The sequence below is a fragment of the Heptranchias perlo genome, chromosome 36, assembly GCF_035084215.1.
Source record: "Heptranchias perlo isolate sHepPer1 chromosome 36, sHepPer1.hap1, whole genome shotgun sequence".
NCBI lineage: Eukaryota > Metazoa > Chordata > Chondrichthyes > Hexanchiformes > Hexanchidae > Heptranchias > Heptranchias perlo.
Window position 1 is genome coordinate 17,817,895 of NC_090360.1, and position 13,724 is coordinate 17,831,618.

General features: G+C 44.5%; 1 protein-coding gene across 1 annotated transcript; it reads left to right on the plus strand.

The window, feature by feature from the left end:
- The first annotated feature begins 1,595 nt into the window (after positions 1 to 1,595).
- Positions 1,596 to 10,776, plus strand: LOC137303982 (nodal-like). Its single transcript, XM_067972375.1, has 3 exons — positions 1,596 to 1,893; positions 7,522 to 8,327; positions 10,150 to 10,776. The coding sequence occupies exons 1-3, from the start codon at positions 1,596 to 1,598 to the stop codon at positions 10,300 to 10,302; spliced, it is 1,257 nt and encodes a 418-aa protein (XP_067828476.1). The 3' UTR covers positions 10,303 to 10,776.
- The last annotated feature ends 2,948 nt before the right edge of the window (positions 10,777 to 13,724 follow it).

A 13,724-nucleotide genomic window follows, 5' to 3' on the forward strand; every position in this document is an offset into this window, starting at 1 on the left:
TTGGAGGAGCGCAGAGATTACTGAGGGTTGTAGGGCTGGAGGAGATTACAGAGATAGGAAGGGACGAGGCTGTAGAGGGGTTTCAAAAGAAGGATGTGAATTTTAAAGTTTAAAAATTTACATTTAAAATTTTAAGCTAGCAAAGTGGGAATTTAGTGCTAAAAATTGGAATCATAGAATCATACAGCATAAAAGGAGGCCATTCAGCCCATCATGCCTGTGCCAGCACTTTGAAAGAGCTATCCAATTAGTCCAACTCCCCTACGCTTTCACCATAGCCCTGCAATCATCAGATCATTTGAATTAAGGATATGGTGATAGGGTTAGATGAAGTAGGGTGGGAGGAAGCTGGTGTGGAGCATAAATGCTGGCATAGACCAGTTGGGCTGAATGGCCTGTTTCTGTGCTGTAGACTCAATGAAATTAGGAGACTTTTAATTAAGAGCGATAGATTATGCTAATTTAGAGAAACTATGGAAATTAATTTTATTTTCTTCCTTGATTTCTGCAATAGACTGAAAATATTTGTAAGTTATATTTAAATTTTTTAAATACATTAAAGCAAAATACTAAGCCTTGTCAATATATTTCAATCACATGTTAATTGTTGCATGGATTTCCAAGAGTTTCTTGTTTCTATTCATCGAATACAGAGAATAGTAGCATACAAAGACTGTTTAATTCAGGACAAAGACTTGGGGGGGGGATATCTGTCTGAACTTTGTGGGTTAATAAAATTGTATGAATTTAATTGATAATACAAATCTGTATCAAATGGGTTGTCCAGTTGCATGTGCACTGTTATCAGTTCCTTTATACAGTCCGCCTTTCGATCAAAGTTGCTTAATTCAAATGATCTGGTCACTCAATTGTTTCTTTTATCACTGATTTACATTTATATAATCTAGAAAAACTTTCCCAAGGTGTTCCTTAAACTGTTGGATAATTCCATTTTGTAGTGTAAAAATGAATTCTCAGGAGTAGACTACATCGCTAATGTAAACAAGTCATTATTCATTTAAAAATATATGTTTCAATGTCCAGCCAGGGGTATTAAATTTCCCTTGATCACAAACCAACAATCAATGCATAACGATTGCGGCGGATTTACGATAGGGTTGATCAGAGTTTAAAGTGATAGCCCACAGTAATGCAAGAGGAGCAGCTCACGCAATGGCCTTTCATCTCACCTCAAGTTGGGTTTATTCCGAATGGTTGTAAATTGCGCGGTAACTCCATACAATTTTCTGTTTGGTTTATATGCAAGAGTCCTGTGCAGCAGCTTCACGTCGAGTCTATCACTTCTACACATCTGAAGCTCCCATTAAATAAAACATCGAAACTGCTGAGTAACACTGAATAATTTGACAATTGGAAAACCAAATGTAACATTGGTGTAAAAAAAATTGGAGATTACAATACAATTTCTGTTGTCCTGCAAAACTAATTACTACCTGCAATATTGGTCATGAATGGGCTACATTAGCAAAATAATGACTTTCGATCTGTCTGGGACATTGTTGGCGTTAATATGCATTGGGTGGGTTGTATATAAGGGGTGTGCACACAGCGAGCTGTCACTTATTTCAGTCGACATGCAGTTCCCAACCGCAGCGTTGCTGATGGTCCTCGGCTTCATCTCAATGGTCCAGGGGAACCCGGCGGGCAACTGGACTTGGCGTGTGTTGGAAACCAAACCGGGCCCCCCGCCGACCCTGAGGGAGGTAGCAGCTTTTATCCAGCGCCTGGAGGCTCGAAACATCAGCCTGAACCTCCCCTCCCACATGATCAAATTGTACCGCAGTTACAACTCGGGAAATTACACTGGCCTCTCATCCCACGAACGGCCCATGGTACCAGAGGCGGACACGGTGCGGAGCCTGATTGCGAAAAGTAAAGTATACCTGCTCTAGAGTTTGGTGTGTGTGTGTGTGTGTGTTGGTTTCGGTTTGCAATTGTGTTTTTGATCTGGCCGCTGGTTCTCCCAAATCTCTCTCCCAGACAGAGCCAATCTTTCTCAATCCACATTCAGGGTTTGATGCCTTTGAACAGGGATTGGCCATAGGATCAAGGCGTGCCAGGGGTTTGGAATGTAATACTTGCTCAATCTGGCTGCTCACAGAGTGTATTGTAGACAAGTTATCTCAGGGACTGTCAACTCCAATCCACATTCTGCCGAGCGCTCTTTTGACACATGATTCAATGAGATTAGTTTCTAATTCCAAATCTTATTTTTCGATTTTGTTTGATAACGCTCCTGTGATGCTCCGCATTAAATTCTTTAAAAGACACTTTTATTTTCAGTTTATAGGTGCATGATGTACTAGAAAAGACTCCCTTCTACATAGCGCCTTTCACAACCTCAGGACGCCCCAAAGCGCTTTAGAGCCGATAAAGTCTTTTTGGAGTGTAGTCACTGGGTTTATATTAACAATAATACTGCAAAATGCTTAAGATCTGAGTTTTTAAAAATAGAAAATGCTCCACAGCTGGTCTAACATCTGTAAATATAAAAGACAGGTTAACTTTTTTTTTGGATGGGGATGGCTTGTTAGAGCGAGCGTTACCCATCATATCTCATGAATGGTGTTTTGTAGACTGCAATTATTTTTCCAATTTTCTATTCTTTTCTCCTGAAGGATTGTCTCAGCACTCGGGTACCTCCCATTTCCCCTTTCCCTTCCTTCGTGTGGCCATTCCTCTCGCATGAATGTTGGCGGGCTATTTGACCGAGGGAGGATATGGTTGTGTCTTTGGTAAAGGAGCTGGTTTCAGGAAAATAAACTCTTATTAAGGAATTATGACCCCACTGTCGTACCAGAGCCTGTGGTAAGAGTGAAAAGGGAGGGGGGGGGAGAGAGAGAATGTACCGAGGTCACTCCCTCTCGACAGGAGGCAAACTTAGGTAATATAATTAAAAGGGAAATTATATAACTGCTTATATTAAGTGCAACCATTTATTTTATACAATTCACCCAATATCTTTAAATGCCTGGGTGTTATTGAAGAAAATAGGCTCCAGCATCTCTCTGACCCTGACTTTTATGTTCACCCCTGTAAGGTTTTTGATTTTTGCATGATTCACTTAGTGGCTTAATCTGTGGAAACAGTGACAATAATTGATAAGAGAAATTTTAAACACAAAGAAGTAACAGTGAAAATGAAATCAACTGCTGCCCTGTGCTTGTTGGGAAAGCTCCCCGATGGAGATAAAACTGACTGCTCTCATTGTTTTTCTGTGTTCACTAGCTGTAAGTCCACAGATGGTGCAGCCCCAAGACACTGAATTTTCAAGTTTTAGGCAAGTGTTCTCTTGAAGAATGGGACCCAAGTTTGTTTCAGTGTTTAATCTTTGTGTTTGTAATTTCGTTTCTGGTCTTCCATTGAAAGTATCCCTTTCCTTAACTGATATTCTGGTATTGAGTGTGCATGTTTGTATGTATGTGTATATATATACACAAAGCGATCTTAGCTAAAAGTTGTTTTTATATGTCCCACCCGAAAGAAAAAATCCTCTTAACAAAGAGTAGATTGTCTTTTTTTCTTTATAACAATTAAGTCGAATGGAATCAGATTGTCAGAAAGCGCAAGTTTTAACATGGTGCATTTCCACGTTTTAATTAGTCAGAGGATAAGCATTCCCATTTTTTTATCGAAAGGGGAATTTCAAGCTCTATCGCACCAGTTTCAACATTGCAGGGAATGGGTTTCCCACTCACATTCTCCTCAATAAAGGTTTGTGTGACTCCCCGCCCCAACCCGACCAGTAATTGTTAGCTTTACATTGTCTAAGATCAGGAACAACTTTCACTGAATTTATTTGCACGTTTCTCAACACATTTTTGTCAGTATTTCTCTCCCAAATTAAAATTTGGACGTGCTGCAGCCGATTAAGGTGAAATTTCGAGTTTATACAGTGATTCTTCCCCAACTAACACCTCGGCCTAGAAATCCGTCTTGGTCGTTAGCGCGAAACGGGCGGGATTGCATCGGCCGCCGGTTATACGCCTCGCCCAATATTCAACTCTACTGCCTTCAATAGAACGAATATCGAGCGGCCGATGCGCTGATGCTAAAGATTAATTTCTACCCCCAACACCTCCAATCTGCCCCTTTTTTAAACTGGGCATGTAGGCAACATGAGGAAAACCTTTAGCGCAGAAGGTTGTTAGTGATCTGGACTGCTCTGCGTGAAATGGTGGTGCAAATAAATGTAATCGTGTCTTTCAAAAAGGAATTGGATAAACACTTGAAGGGGAAAAAATTGCTTGATTGGCCTCCTTCTGTGCTGTGACCATTCCAAGATTCTATGTTGAGGCCACCCAACTCTGTGCCCACCTCTCTCGTCAATCCCTGTTTGACTCTCTTCAATAATGGCAGAGTCCAGCATGTGAGTGCAAAAGACAAGGCTGAAGCGTTTGCAACCATCTTCAGCCAGAAGTGCCAAATAGATGATCCATCTCAGCCTCCTCCCGATATCCTCAACACCACAGAAGCCAGTCTTCAGCCAATTCGATTCACTCCACGTGATATCAAGAAACGGCTGAGTGCACTGGATACAGCAAAGTCTATGGGCCCCGACAACATCTCGGCTGTCGTGCTGAAGACTTGTGCTCCAGAACTAGCCGCGCCTCTAGCCAAACTGTTCTAGTACAGTTACAACACAGGCATCTACCCAACAATGTGGAAAATTGCCCAGGTATGTCGTGTCCACAAAAAGCAGGACAAATCCAATCCAGCCATTTACCGCCCCATCAGCCTACTCTCAATCATCAGCAAAGTGATGGAAGGTGTCGTCGACAATGCTATCAAGCGGCACTTACTCACCAATAACCTGCTCACCGATGCTCAGTTTGGGTTCCGCCAGGACCACTCGGCTCCAGACCTCATTACAGCCTTGGTCCAAACATGGACAAAAGAGCTGAATTCCAGAGCTGAGGTGAGAGTGACTGCCCTTGACATCAAGGCAGCATTTGACCGAGTGTGGCACCAAGGAGCCCTAGTAAAATTGAAGTCAATGGGAATCGGGGAAAACTGTCCAGTGGCTGGAGTCATACCTAGCACAAAGGAAGATGGTGGTGGTTGTTGGAGGCCAATCATTTCAGCCCCAGGACATTGCTGCAGGAGTTCCTCAGGCAGTGTCCTAGGCCCAACCATCTTCAGCTGCTTCATCAATGACCTTCCCTCCATCATAAGATCAGGAATGGGGATGTTCGCTGATGATTGCACAGTGTTCCGTTCCATTCACAACCCCTCAGATAATGAAGCAGTCCTAGCCCGCATGCAGCAAGACCTGAACAACATCCAGGCTTGGGCTGATAAGTGGCAAGTAATATTCGCGCTAGACAAGTGCAAGGCAATAACCATCTCCAACAAGAGAGAGTCTAACCACCTCCCCTTGACATTCAAAGCACAATCTATATCCTGGGGGTCACCATTAACCAGAAACTTAACTGAACCAGCCACATAAATACTATGGCTACAAGAGCAGGTCAGAGGCTGGGTATTCTGCGGCGAGTGACTCACCTCCTGACTCCCCAAAGCCTTTCCACCATCTACAAGGCACAAGTCAGGAGCGTGATGGAATATTCTCCACTTGCCTGGATGAGTGCAGCTCCAACAACACTCAAGAAGCTCGACACTATCCAGGACAAAGCAGCCCACTTGATTGGCACCCCATCCACCACACTAAACATTCACTCCCTTCACCACCAGTGCACTGTGGCTGCAGTGTGTACCATCCACAGGATGCACTGCAGCAACTCGCCAAGGCTTCTTCGACAGCACTCCCCAAACCCGCGACCTCTACCACCTAGAAGGACAAGGGCAGCAGGCACATGGGAACAATACCACCTGCACGTTCCCCTCCAAGTCACACACCATCCTGACTTGGAAATATATTGCCGTTCCTTCATCGTCGCTGGGTCAAAATCCTGGAACTCCCTTCCTAACAGCACTGTGGGAGAACCTTCACCACATGGACTGCAGCTGTTCAAGAAGGTGGCTCACCACCACCTTCTCAAGGGCAATTGGGGATGGGCAATAAATGCCGGCCTCGCCAGCGACGCCCACATCCCATGAACGAATAAAAAAAAAGTCTTGCTTCTATCCAGTCCACTGAGACCAATCTGGTCAAAGCCACCAATGATGTTCAGCACAAGTAGGATTCTGATGCTTTATTTTTCCTTGTCCTCCTCCACCCTTACACAGCCTTCGAAAAAAAGAAAGAACTTACATTTATATAGTGCCTTTCACCATCTCAGGACGTCCCAAAGCGCTTTACAGCCAATAAAGTACTTTTGAAGTGTAGTCACTGTTGTAATGTAGGAAATGCGGCAGCCAATTTGCACACAGCAAGGTCCCGCAAACAAGATGATAATGACCAGATAATCTGGTTTCAGTGGTGTTGGTTGAGGTATAAATATTGGCCAGGACTCTGGGAGAACTCCCTTGCCTCTTTTTTGAGTAGTGCCATGGGATCTTTTGTGTCTACCTGAGCAGGCAGACTGGCCCCCAGTTTAACGTCTCATCTTAAAAGGTGCTGCACTGTCGGAGGTGCCGTCTTCTGGATGAGACGTTAAACCTGTCTCCACGGCACTATTTTGAAGAACAACATTCTCCTGGTATCCTGGCCAACATTCCCCATGGAATGCATACCCCATCAAGGAGCCAATGCCTTCGGCAGAGAAGGGGAAAGAATTGACAGAAAAGGGAAGGAAATATCCAGTCTTTGGGACTTCTTTGCTATTTTTGAGGCTTGTTTGATATTTTCACATTTAGATTTTTGTTAACTTTCGAACAGTATTATCTTGTCTATTCCTGAAATTTGAAGCATCGATTGTTGTTGCTAATAATTCCTTGGGATCACCCTGCTGGTACCACACTGTGCCTCAGCTATACCTACTCTCAACGTCTCCCACTCCCTCTTCCCTTCCTCTCCAGGAGATGCTGACTTACGTTGAGTCACCACAGGTGCTGGCACCTGACCTGCTCTTCATCCTAGACTGCGTGTTAGCAGGCTGTTGAACTATTAGAGGCATCACGTCCAAACTAACACTATCCTCACCCAACATCCACACTTCCCAGCAGGAGTCACCGGGCAGCGATTCAGGAGTGGGAATCCTGGCTGATACCTGCTCCTCCATAGATACCGAGGTCAAATGTAGACCTTACCACTGCCTCGGAGGAGATCAGCGGACGCAGCAGAGTATAGGGATTGATGTCTAGGGAGTGCCCTGGTCTGCTTATTACTGAATATATTTAAGAAGGAGCTAGATAGATTTCTAGACACAAAAGGCATCAAGGGGTATGGGGAGAGAGCAGGAATATGGTATTGAGATAGAGGATCAGCCATGATCATATTGAATGGTGGAGCAGGCTCGAAGGGCCGAATGGCTCCTATTTTCTATGTTTCTATATTTTTACTCTGTATCACACTCGGCAGGGCGTTTAGTGACTAAACTATCGAAAGTGCTTGCATATTCAATGGTTTAATCTCTGCTGTTGCTGTTATGTTCCTAGGTTTCCGTCACAATGGGAGCCGGTGGGTTGTCACCTTTGACATGTCCACACTAGTCCCCAACGAGACGCTTCAATTTGCCGAATTGAGGATCAGTTTGCCCGCCTTCGCAGAGTCCTGCTTCCTGCTGGAGATCCATCACCAATCAGAATACCCGTGTGGACACGCTACCTGCCAGGAGCAGCTCTTCCTGGGCTCTTTCCCCCCTGATTCTGTGCTGGAGGACGCCACAGACTGCGCCGTTTACAACGTCACCGACATCCTGAGGAACTGGATCGACCGCAGTCAGTCCAGTGAGAAGGGCAGGAATGCCAGGCTCCAGCAGCCGGTGACCCGAGCCTGCAGGAGGAAGAGGTCCCACCCCGGTGTCGCCAGTGCCCCCCAGGGGAAGCCCGAGACCAGGGAGAAGGCGCTGCTACTGGTGTTCTCCAGGAGACCCGAGCAGAGTTGCTTGGACACCTCCTCGCTCCTGAAAGACGCCAAAAGCTCCAAACGAGTGCGGAAGCCCCGAAAGAAAAAGGGCCGCCGGCCAAAGCACAGCAGGAAGGTGGCACGGCGGCCAAAGAAAGCCCGCACCAGAGGCAGGGCTGAGCGCAGCGGAGCCCTGGAATACCGGCACGCCCGCCACCAGAGTAAGAGCAACAACTCGAACCGATGCCGGAGGATCAACTTTGAGATCAAATTTGGTAAGATCGGCTGGGGTGCCTGGGTCATCTTCCCTAAGAGATACAACGCCTTCCGCTGTGAGGGAGAGTGCCCGTCTCCATCTGGGGAGGATGCCAAACCCACCAACCATGCTTACATGCAGGTAGGGTCCCAATGTCACCCCACATTAAACACCCATCTCTTGCCTTTTAATGCTGCTTTTAGTGATTGAAAAAAGAGTTTACCGTAACCATCAACCGCAGTCGACCTTCAAACTGGGGGAGACCATACTTAAGAGTACCGTGCTCAGTTCTGGTCTCCATATTACAGAAAGGATATAGAGGCAGTGGAGAAAGTGCAAAGAAGATTAACAAGGATGACACCAGAACTGAGAAGTTATACCTGTCAGGAAAGACTGAACAGGCTGGGACACTTTTCTCTAGAAAAGAGAAGGCTGAGGGATGACCTAAATTGTGAAGGGATTTGATAGAGTCGACCTAGAGAAGGTGTTTTCACTTGTGAGGAAATCCTGGGGCATAAATATAAGAAATTCAGGAGAAATTTCTTTACCCAGAGAGTGGTTAGAATGTGGAACTTGCTACCATGTGGAGTAGTTGAGGCAAATGCATAGATGCATTTAAGGGGAAGTTAGATAAACACGAGGGAGAAAGGAATAGAAGGTTATGTTGATAGTAGGGTTAAGTCAAATGGCCTGTTTCTGTGCTGTAATTTATTAGAATCATAGAATCATACAAGACAGAAGGAGGCCATTCGGCCCATCATGCCTGTGCCAGCTCTTTGACAAAGCTATCCAATTAGTCCCACTCCCCTGCACTTTCTCCATTGCCCTGCATTCCCCCCCCCCTCTTCATTTATCTAATTCCCTTTTGAAACTTACGACTGAATCTGCTTCCACCACCCTCTCGGGCAGTACATGATGCAGTTCTAAGGACAATGCACATGGAGAGTTCTGCTTTCCTCCAACTCCATGGTCAACTGTTAACTGCAGCTGCCCACTTGTCCCAAGTGGTGAAGTGGTGTTGTTGCAGTACAGGGACATGTTACAACTGTGCATGCTGGTGTGTCTTTCTCTTTTGCAGTTAAATTAGATTGACTACTTTACTTGACCATTAATATGAGCTGGCAGCATTATCCTAATTCAATCTTTCAGGGAGACTTCAACAACAACTTGCATTTATATAGATCCTTTAATGTAGTAAAACGGCCCAAGGGGCTTCACAGAAGTGTTATCAAATAAAATTTGAAGCTGAGCCATATAAGGAGATATTAGGACAGGTGACCAAAAGCATAGTCAGAGGTAGGTTTTAAGAAGCATCTTAAAGGAGGAGAGTGAGGTGGAGAGGTTTAGGGAGGGAATTCCAGAGTTTAGGGCCTAGGCAGCTGAAGGCACGGCCGCCAATGGTGAAACGATGGAAATCTGGGATGCGCAAGAGGGCAGAATTGGAGGAGCGCAGAGATCTCGGAGGGTTGTAGGACTGGAGGAGGTTACAGAGATAGGGAGGGATTCAGAAACAAGGATGAGAATGAGGATGCTGAAATGAAAAATTACTCAATTCTCCAGTATTAATAACTAGATACTCTTAAAAAAAGTTAAGGAACCTCAACTTATTGGGTGAATGAACGTGGTCAGTTGTGGGTGTGCTTTTGAGCTGGAGAAAGGGTGGGGAGAAGTTATCCAGGGTGATCTCTGCTGGAAGTGCATGTGTGCAGATAGGATTAGGCTGAGTTGTGATGGTCCCCATAGTCAAATAGCCTTCCAACATGTACTGCTCTGGTTCATACATATAAAAAGCCTGCTGTTATTCCTAGAGCTGTACCGTTTATTGAGTCAGCACCTTCAGGAGAGCAGGGATACAGGGTGAAGATGGAGAAGTAAAGTGCGATATGTAAGATGAACCTCAAGTAACACTTAATATAACCTGACTTTTAAAGATTTTGCACCAACTGTGTTTTTATATTTTCAGAGTTTGCTCAAATTCCACCATCCCACACTGGTGCCTTCGCCTTGCTGTGTTCCCATCAAAATGAGTCCAATGAGCATGCTGTACATTGAAAAGGGTGAGGTGGTGTTGCGTCACCACGAGAACATGATCGTACGAGAGTGCGGCTGTCGCTGACAAACTTACCTGCTTTCACTTCACACGTGTCAAAAAATCAGCCTGGACAGCGATGGCGTGATCGAGTGGCTGAGTGTGATCGAGTGGCTGGGTGTGATAAAGAGTATGCTCAGCCGCGATGCCTCCCACAGGTGAACAGCCAGCCAACCTAAGGTGGGAGGAGTCAACCAGTGTGACCTCTGCTGGAAGTACATGTACAAGTATGTGGATGGGTTTGGGCTGAGCTGTGATGGTTCCAATAGTCAAAATAGCCACCAGAGGGTGTCCAATGTCAGTGGTACTATGTTCCAGGAAGGAATCCATGCCTTCAGGAGAGGAGAGAAGAGGAAGGCAGGGGAGGGGAGAAAACAGACAGATAAAATTAAAATTAAAACTATTATACTGTATACTTAAAATTGAAAATGTTACTTGGTTATATTTATACATTGCTCTTGTTAATATGGTTGTATAATCAGCAAAGCATCTATTTATATAAAGCGCTTATCGACTGCACTGATTCCTGCATTGTTCCCTTAAGCTTTGTGTATTGAATTTTCTGTTATTTACAGTACATTATCTCTGATAGCTCGGGTGGTAAAGGCAGTGTGTAACTGATTCATAGAGAATACAAGATTTCAAGTTCAATTATATTCTCTGCTGAGTTCGTTGAGCTCAGCCCGAGTGGCTATAAATGGTCTCTGTGCACCTGGGATAGGAAGGAGAAAGGGGCACCACCCCGATAACCTCTGAAGGGTGGTGGAAGCAGATTCAACTGTGCCTTTCAAAAAGGAATTGGATAAATATTTGAAGGGAAACATATTTGCAGGGCTACGGGGAAAGAACGGGGGAATGGGACTAACTGGATTGCTCTTACAAAGAGCTGGCACGGTTTCGATGGGCTGAATGGCCACCTTCTGTGCTGTAACCATTCTATGATAACTATCCAGTGGGTCTTGCTGGAAAGTTTGTGTGTGCATATATGTGATGCCTGCCAGAGTTGAACAGCCCATCAACACTCACTATCTAGGTTCACAACATGAAGACTCGTTCAAAGTGCCAGAGGGTGACTGGTGTGCATGGGACAGTACCTCTGTACAAGTCAAGACCCGTAGTAGCAAAAATAACCCTGAGCGTTTTATGCAACTGTGTCAGTAAGAGTGTAAAATATCACTGTTATCCTTTGAAAATCTCTGCTTTATCTGTTTAATGTCAACCCGCGACGAACATGCATCATTGGGATTAACATCGTGAGATACTCAGAAAATGCAACTTTGGAGTTGTACACCTACACAGTTGACTTTAGAATGAAGCAAATTTGAGGCTCCAAATCTACACAATCCGGTTTCTGCAGAAGCTAAATAACACAACTTTTTATGTCATTTTCATTGGAATGTCAAGACCCGTAGTAGCAAAAATAACCCTGAGCGTTTTATGCAACTGTGTCAGTAAGAGTGTAAAATATCACTGTTATCCTTTGAAAATCTCTGCTTTATCTGTTTAATGTCAACCCGCGACGAACATGCATCATTGGGATTAACATCGTGAGATACTCAGAAAATGCAACTTTGGAGTTGTACACCTACACAGTTGACTTTAGAATGAAGCAAATTTGAGGCTCCAAATCTACACAATCCGGTTTCTGCAGAAGCTAAATAACACAACTTTTTATGTCATTTTCATTGGAATTTTCTAAAAAAATAGCGAACAATGAATGGCCAGTTAGCCTAACATCTGTTGTCGGGAAATTACGAGTCTATAATTAAGGATAGAGTGACTGAACACCTTGAAAATTTTCAGCTGATCAGAGAGAGCCAGCATGGATTTGTAAAGGGTAGGTCATGCCTGACGAACCTGATTGAATTTTTTTGAAGAGGTGACTAAAGTAGTGGACAGGGGAATGTCTATGGATGTTATTTATATGGACTTCCAGAAGGCATTCGATAAAGTCCCTCATAAGAGATTGTTAGCTAACATTGAAGTTCATAGAATTGAGGGCAAATTATTGATCTGGTTAGGATATTGGCTGAGCGACAGGAGACAGAGAGTAGGGATAATGGGCAGGTACTCGTAATGGCAGGATGTGACTAGTGGTGTCCCACAGGGATCTGTGTTGGGGCCTCAAAACTATTCACTGTATTTATTAACGACTTAGATGACTGAATAGAGAGCCACATATCCAAGTTTGCCAGTGACACAAAGATAGGCAGCATTGTAAGCAGTGCAGATGGAAGCATAAAATTATAGAAAGATATTAATAGATTAAGTGAATGGGCAAAACTGTGGCAAATGGATTTCAATGTAGGCAAGCATGAGGTCATCCACTTTGGACCTAAAAAGGATAGATCAGATACTTTCTAAATGGGGAAAAGCTCGAAACAGTGGGGGGTCCAAAGAGACTTAGGGGTCAGTGTACATAGATCATTAAAATGTGATGGACAGGTACAGAAAATAATCAAAAAGGCTAATGGAATGCTGGCCTTTTTATCTAGAGGACCAGAATACAAGGGGATAGAAGTTATGCTACAGCTATACAAAACCCTGGAGTACTGTGTTCAGTTCTGGGCATCGCACCTTAGGAAGGATATACTGGCCTTGGAGGGAGTGCAGTGTAGATTTACTAGAATGATACCCGGACTCCAAGGGTTAAATTACAAGGAGAGATTACACAAACTAGGGTTGTATTTCCTGGAATTTAGAAGATTGAGGGGTGATTTGATTGAAGTTTTCAAGATATTAAGAGGAACTGATAGGGTGGATAGAGAGAAACTATTTCCACTGGTTGGGGAGTCTAGGACTAGGGGACATAGCCTAAAAATTCGAGCCAGGGCTTCCAGGAGTGAAGTTAGGAAACATGTCTACCCACAAGGGCTGGTAAGTTTTGAACTCTCTTCCACAAATGGCAGTTGATGCTAGCTCAATTGTTAATTTTAAATCTGAGATTGATGGATTTTTGTTAACCAAAGGTGTTAAGGGATATGGGGCTAAGGCGGGTATATGGAGTTAGGTCACAGATCCCAACAAAGGGGGCAGAGTTTCCCAAGGGTTGCCAACCCTCCAGGATTGTCCTGGAGTCTCAAGGAATTAAAGATTAATCTCCTGGACACTGCTGGGAGCAAACCCGGAAGTAAAACATATGGGTATTAAAATATTTTTTTTCATTTTCTTTGAATACTTTCATTCATTGTAAAAATATTGGAGATGGGGGGAAAAAATGGCTGTTTGAGTGGGCGGGGAGGCGGGAGGTCATGTGATGAAACTTCTAGGATTAAGTCCAACCAGAATTGGGAAACCCTAACTCCCACGGACCCTGTTGTGAGGGAGGGACGCCCACAGACCCTGTTGTGGGGGGGGTGGGGAGGATGCCCACAGACTGTGACCGAGGGGGAGAGACTCCCATCGATCCCGTCAGAGAAGGAGAGACTCCCAAAGATGCTGAGAAGTGG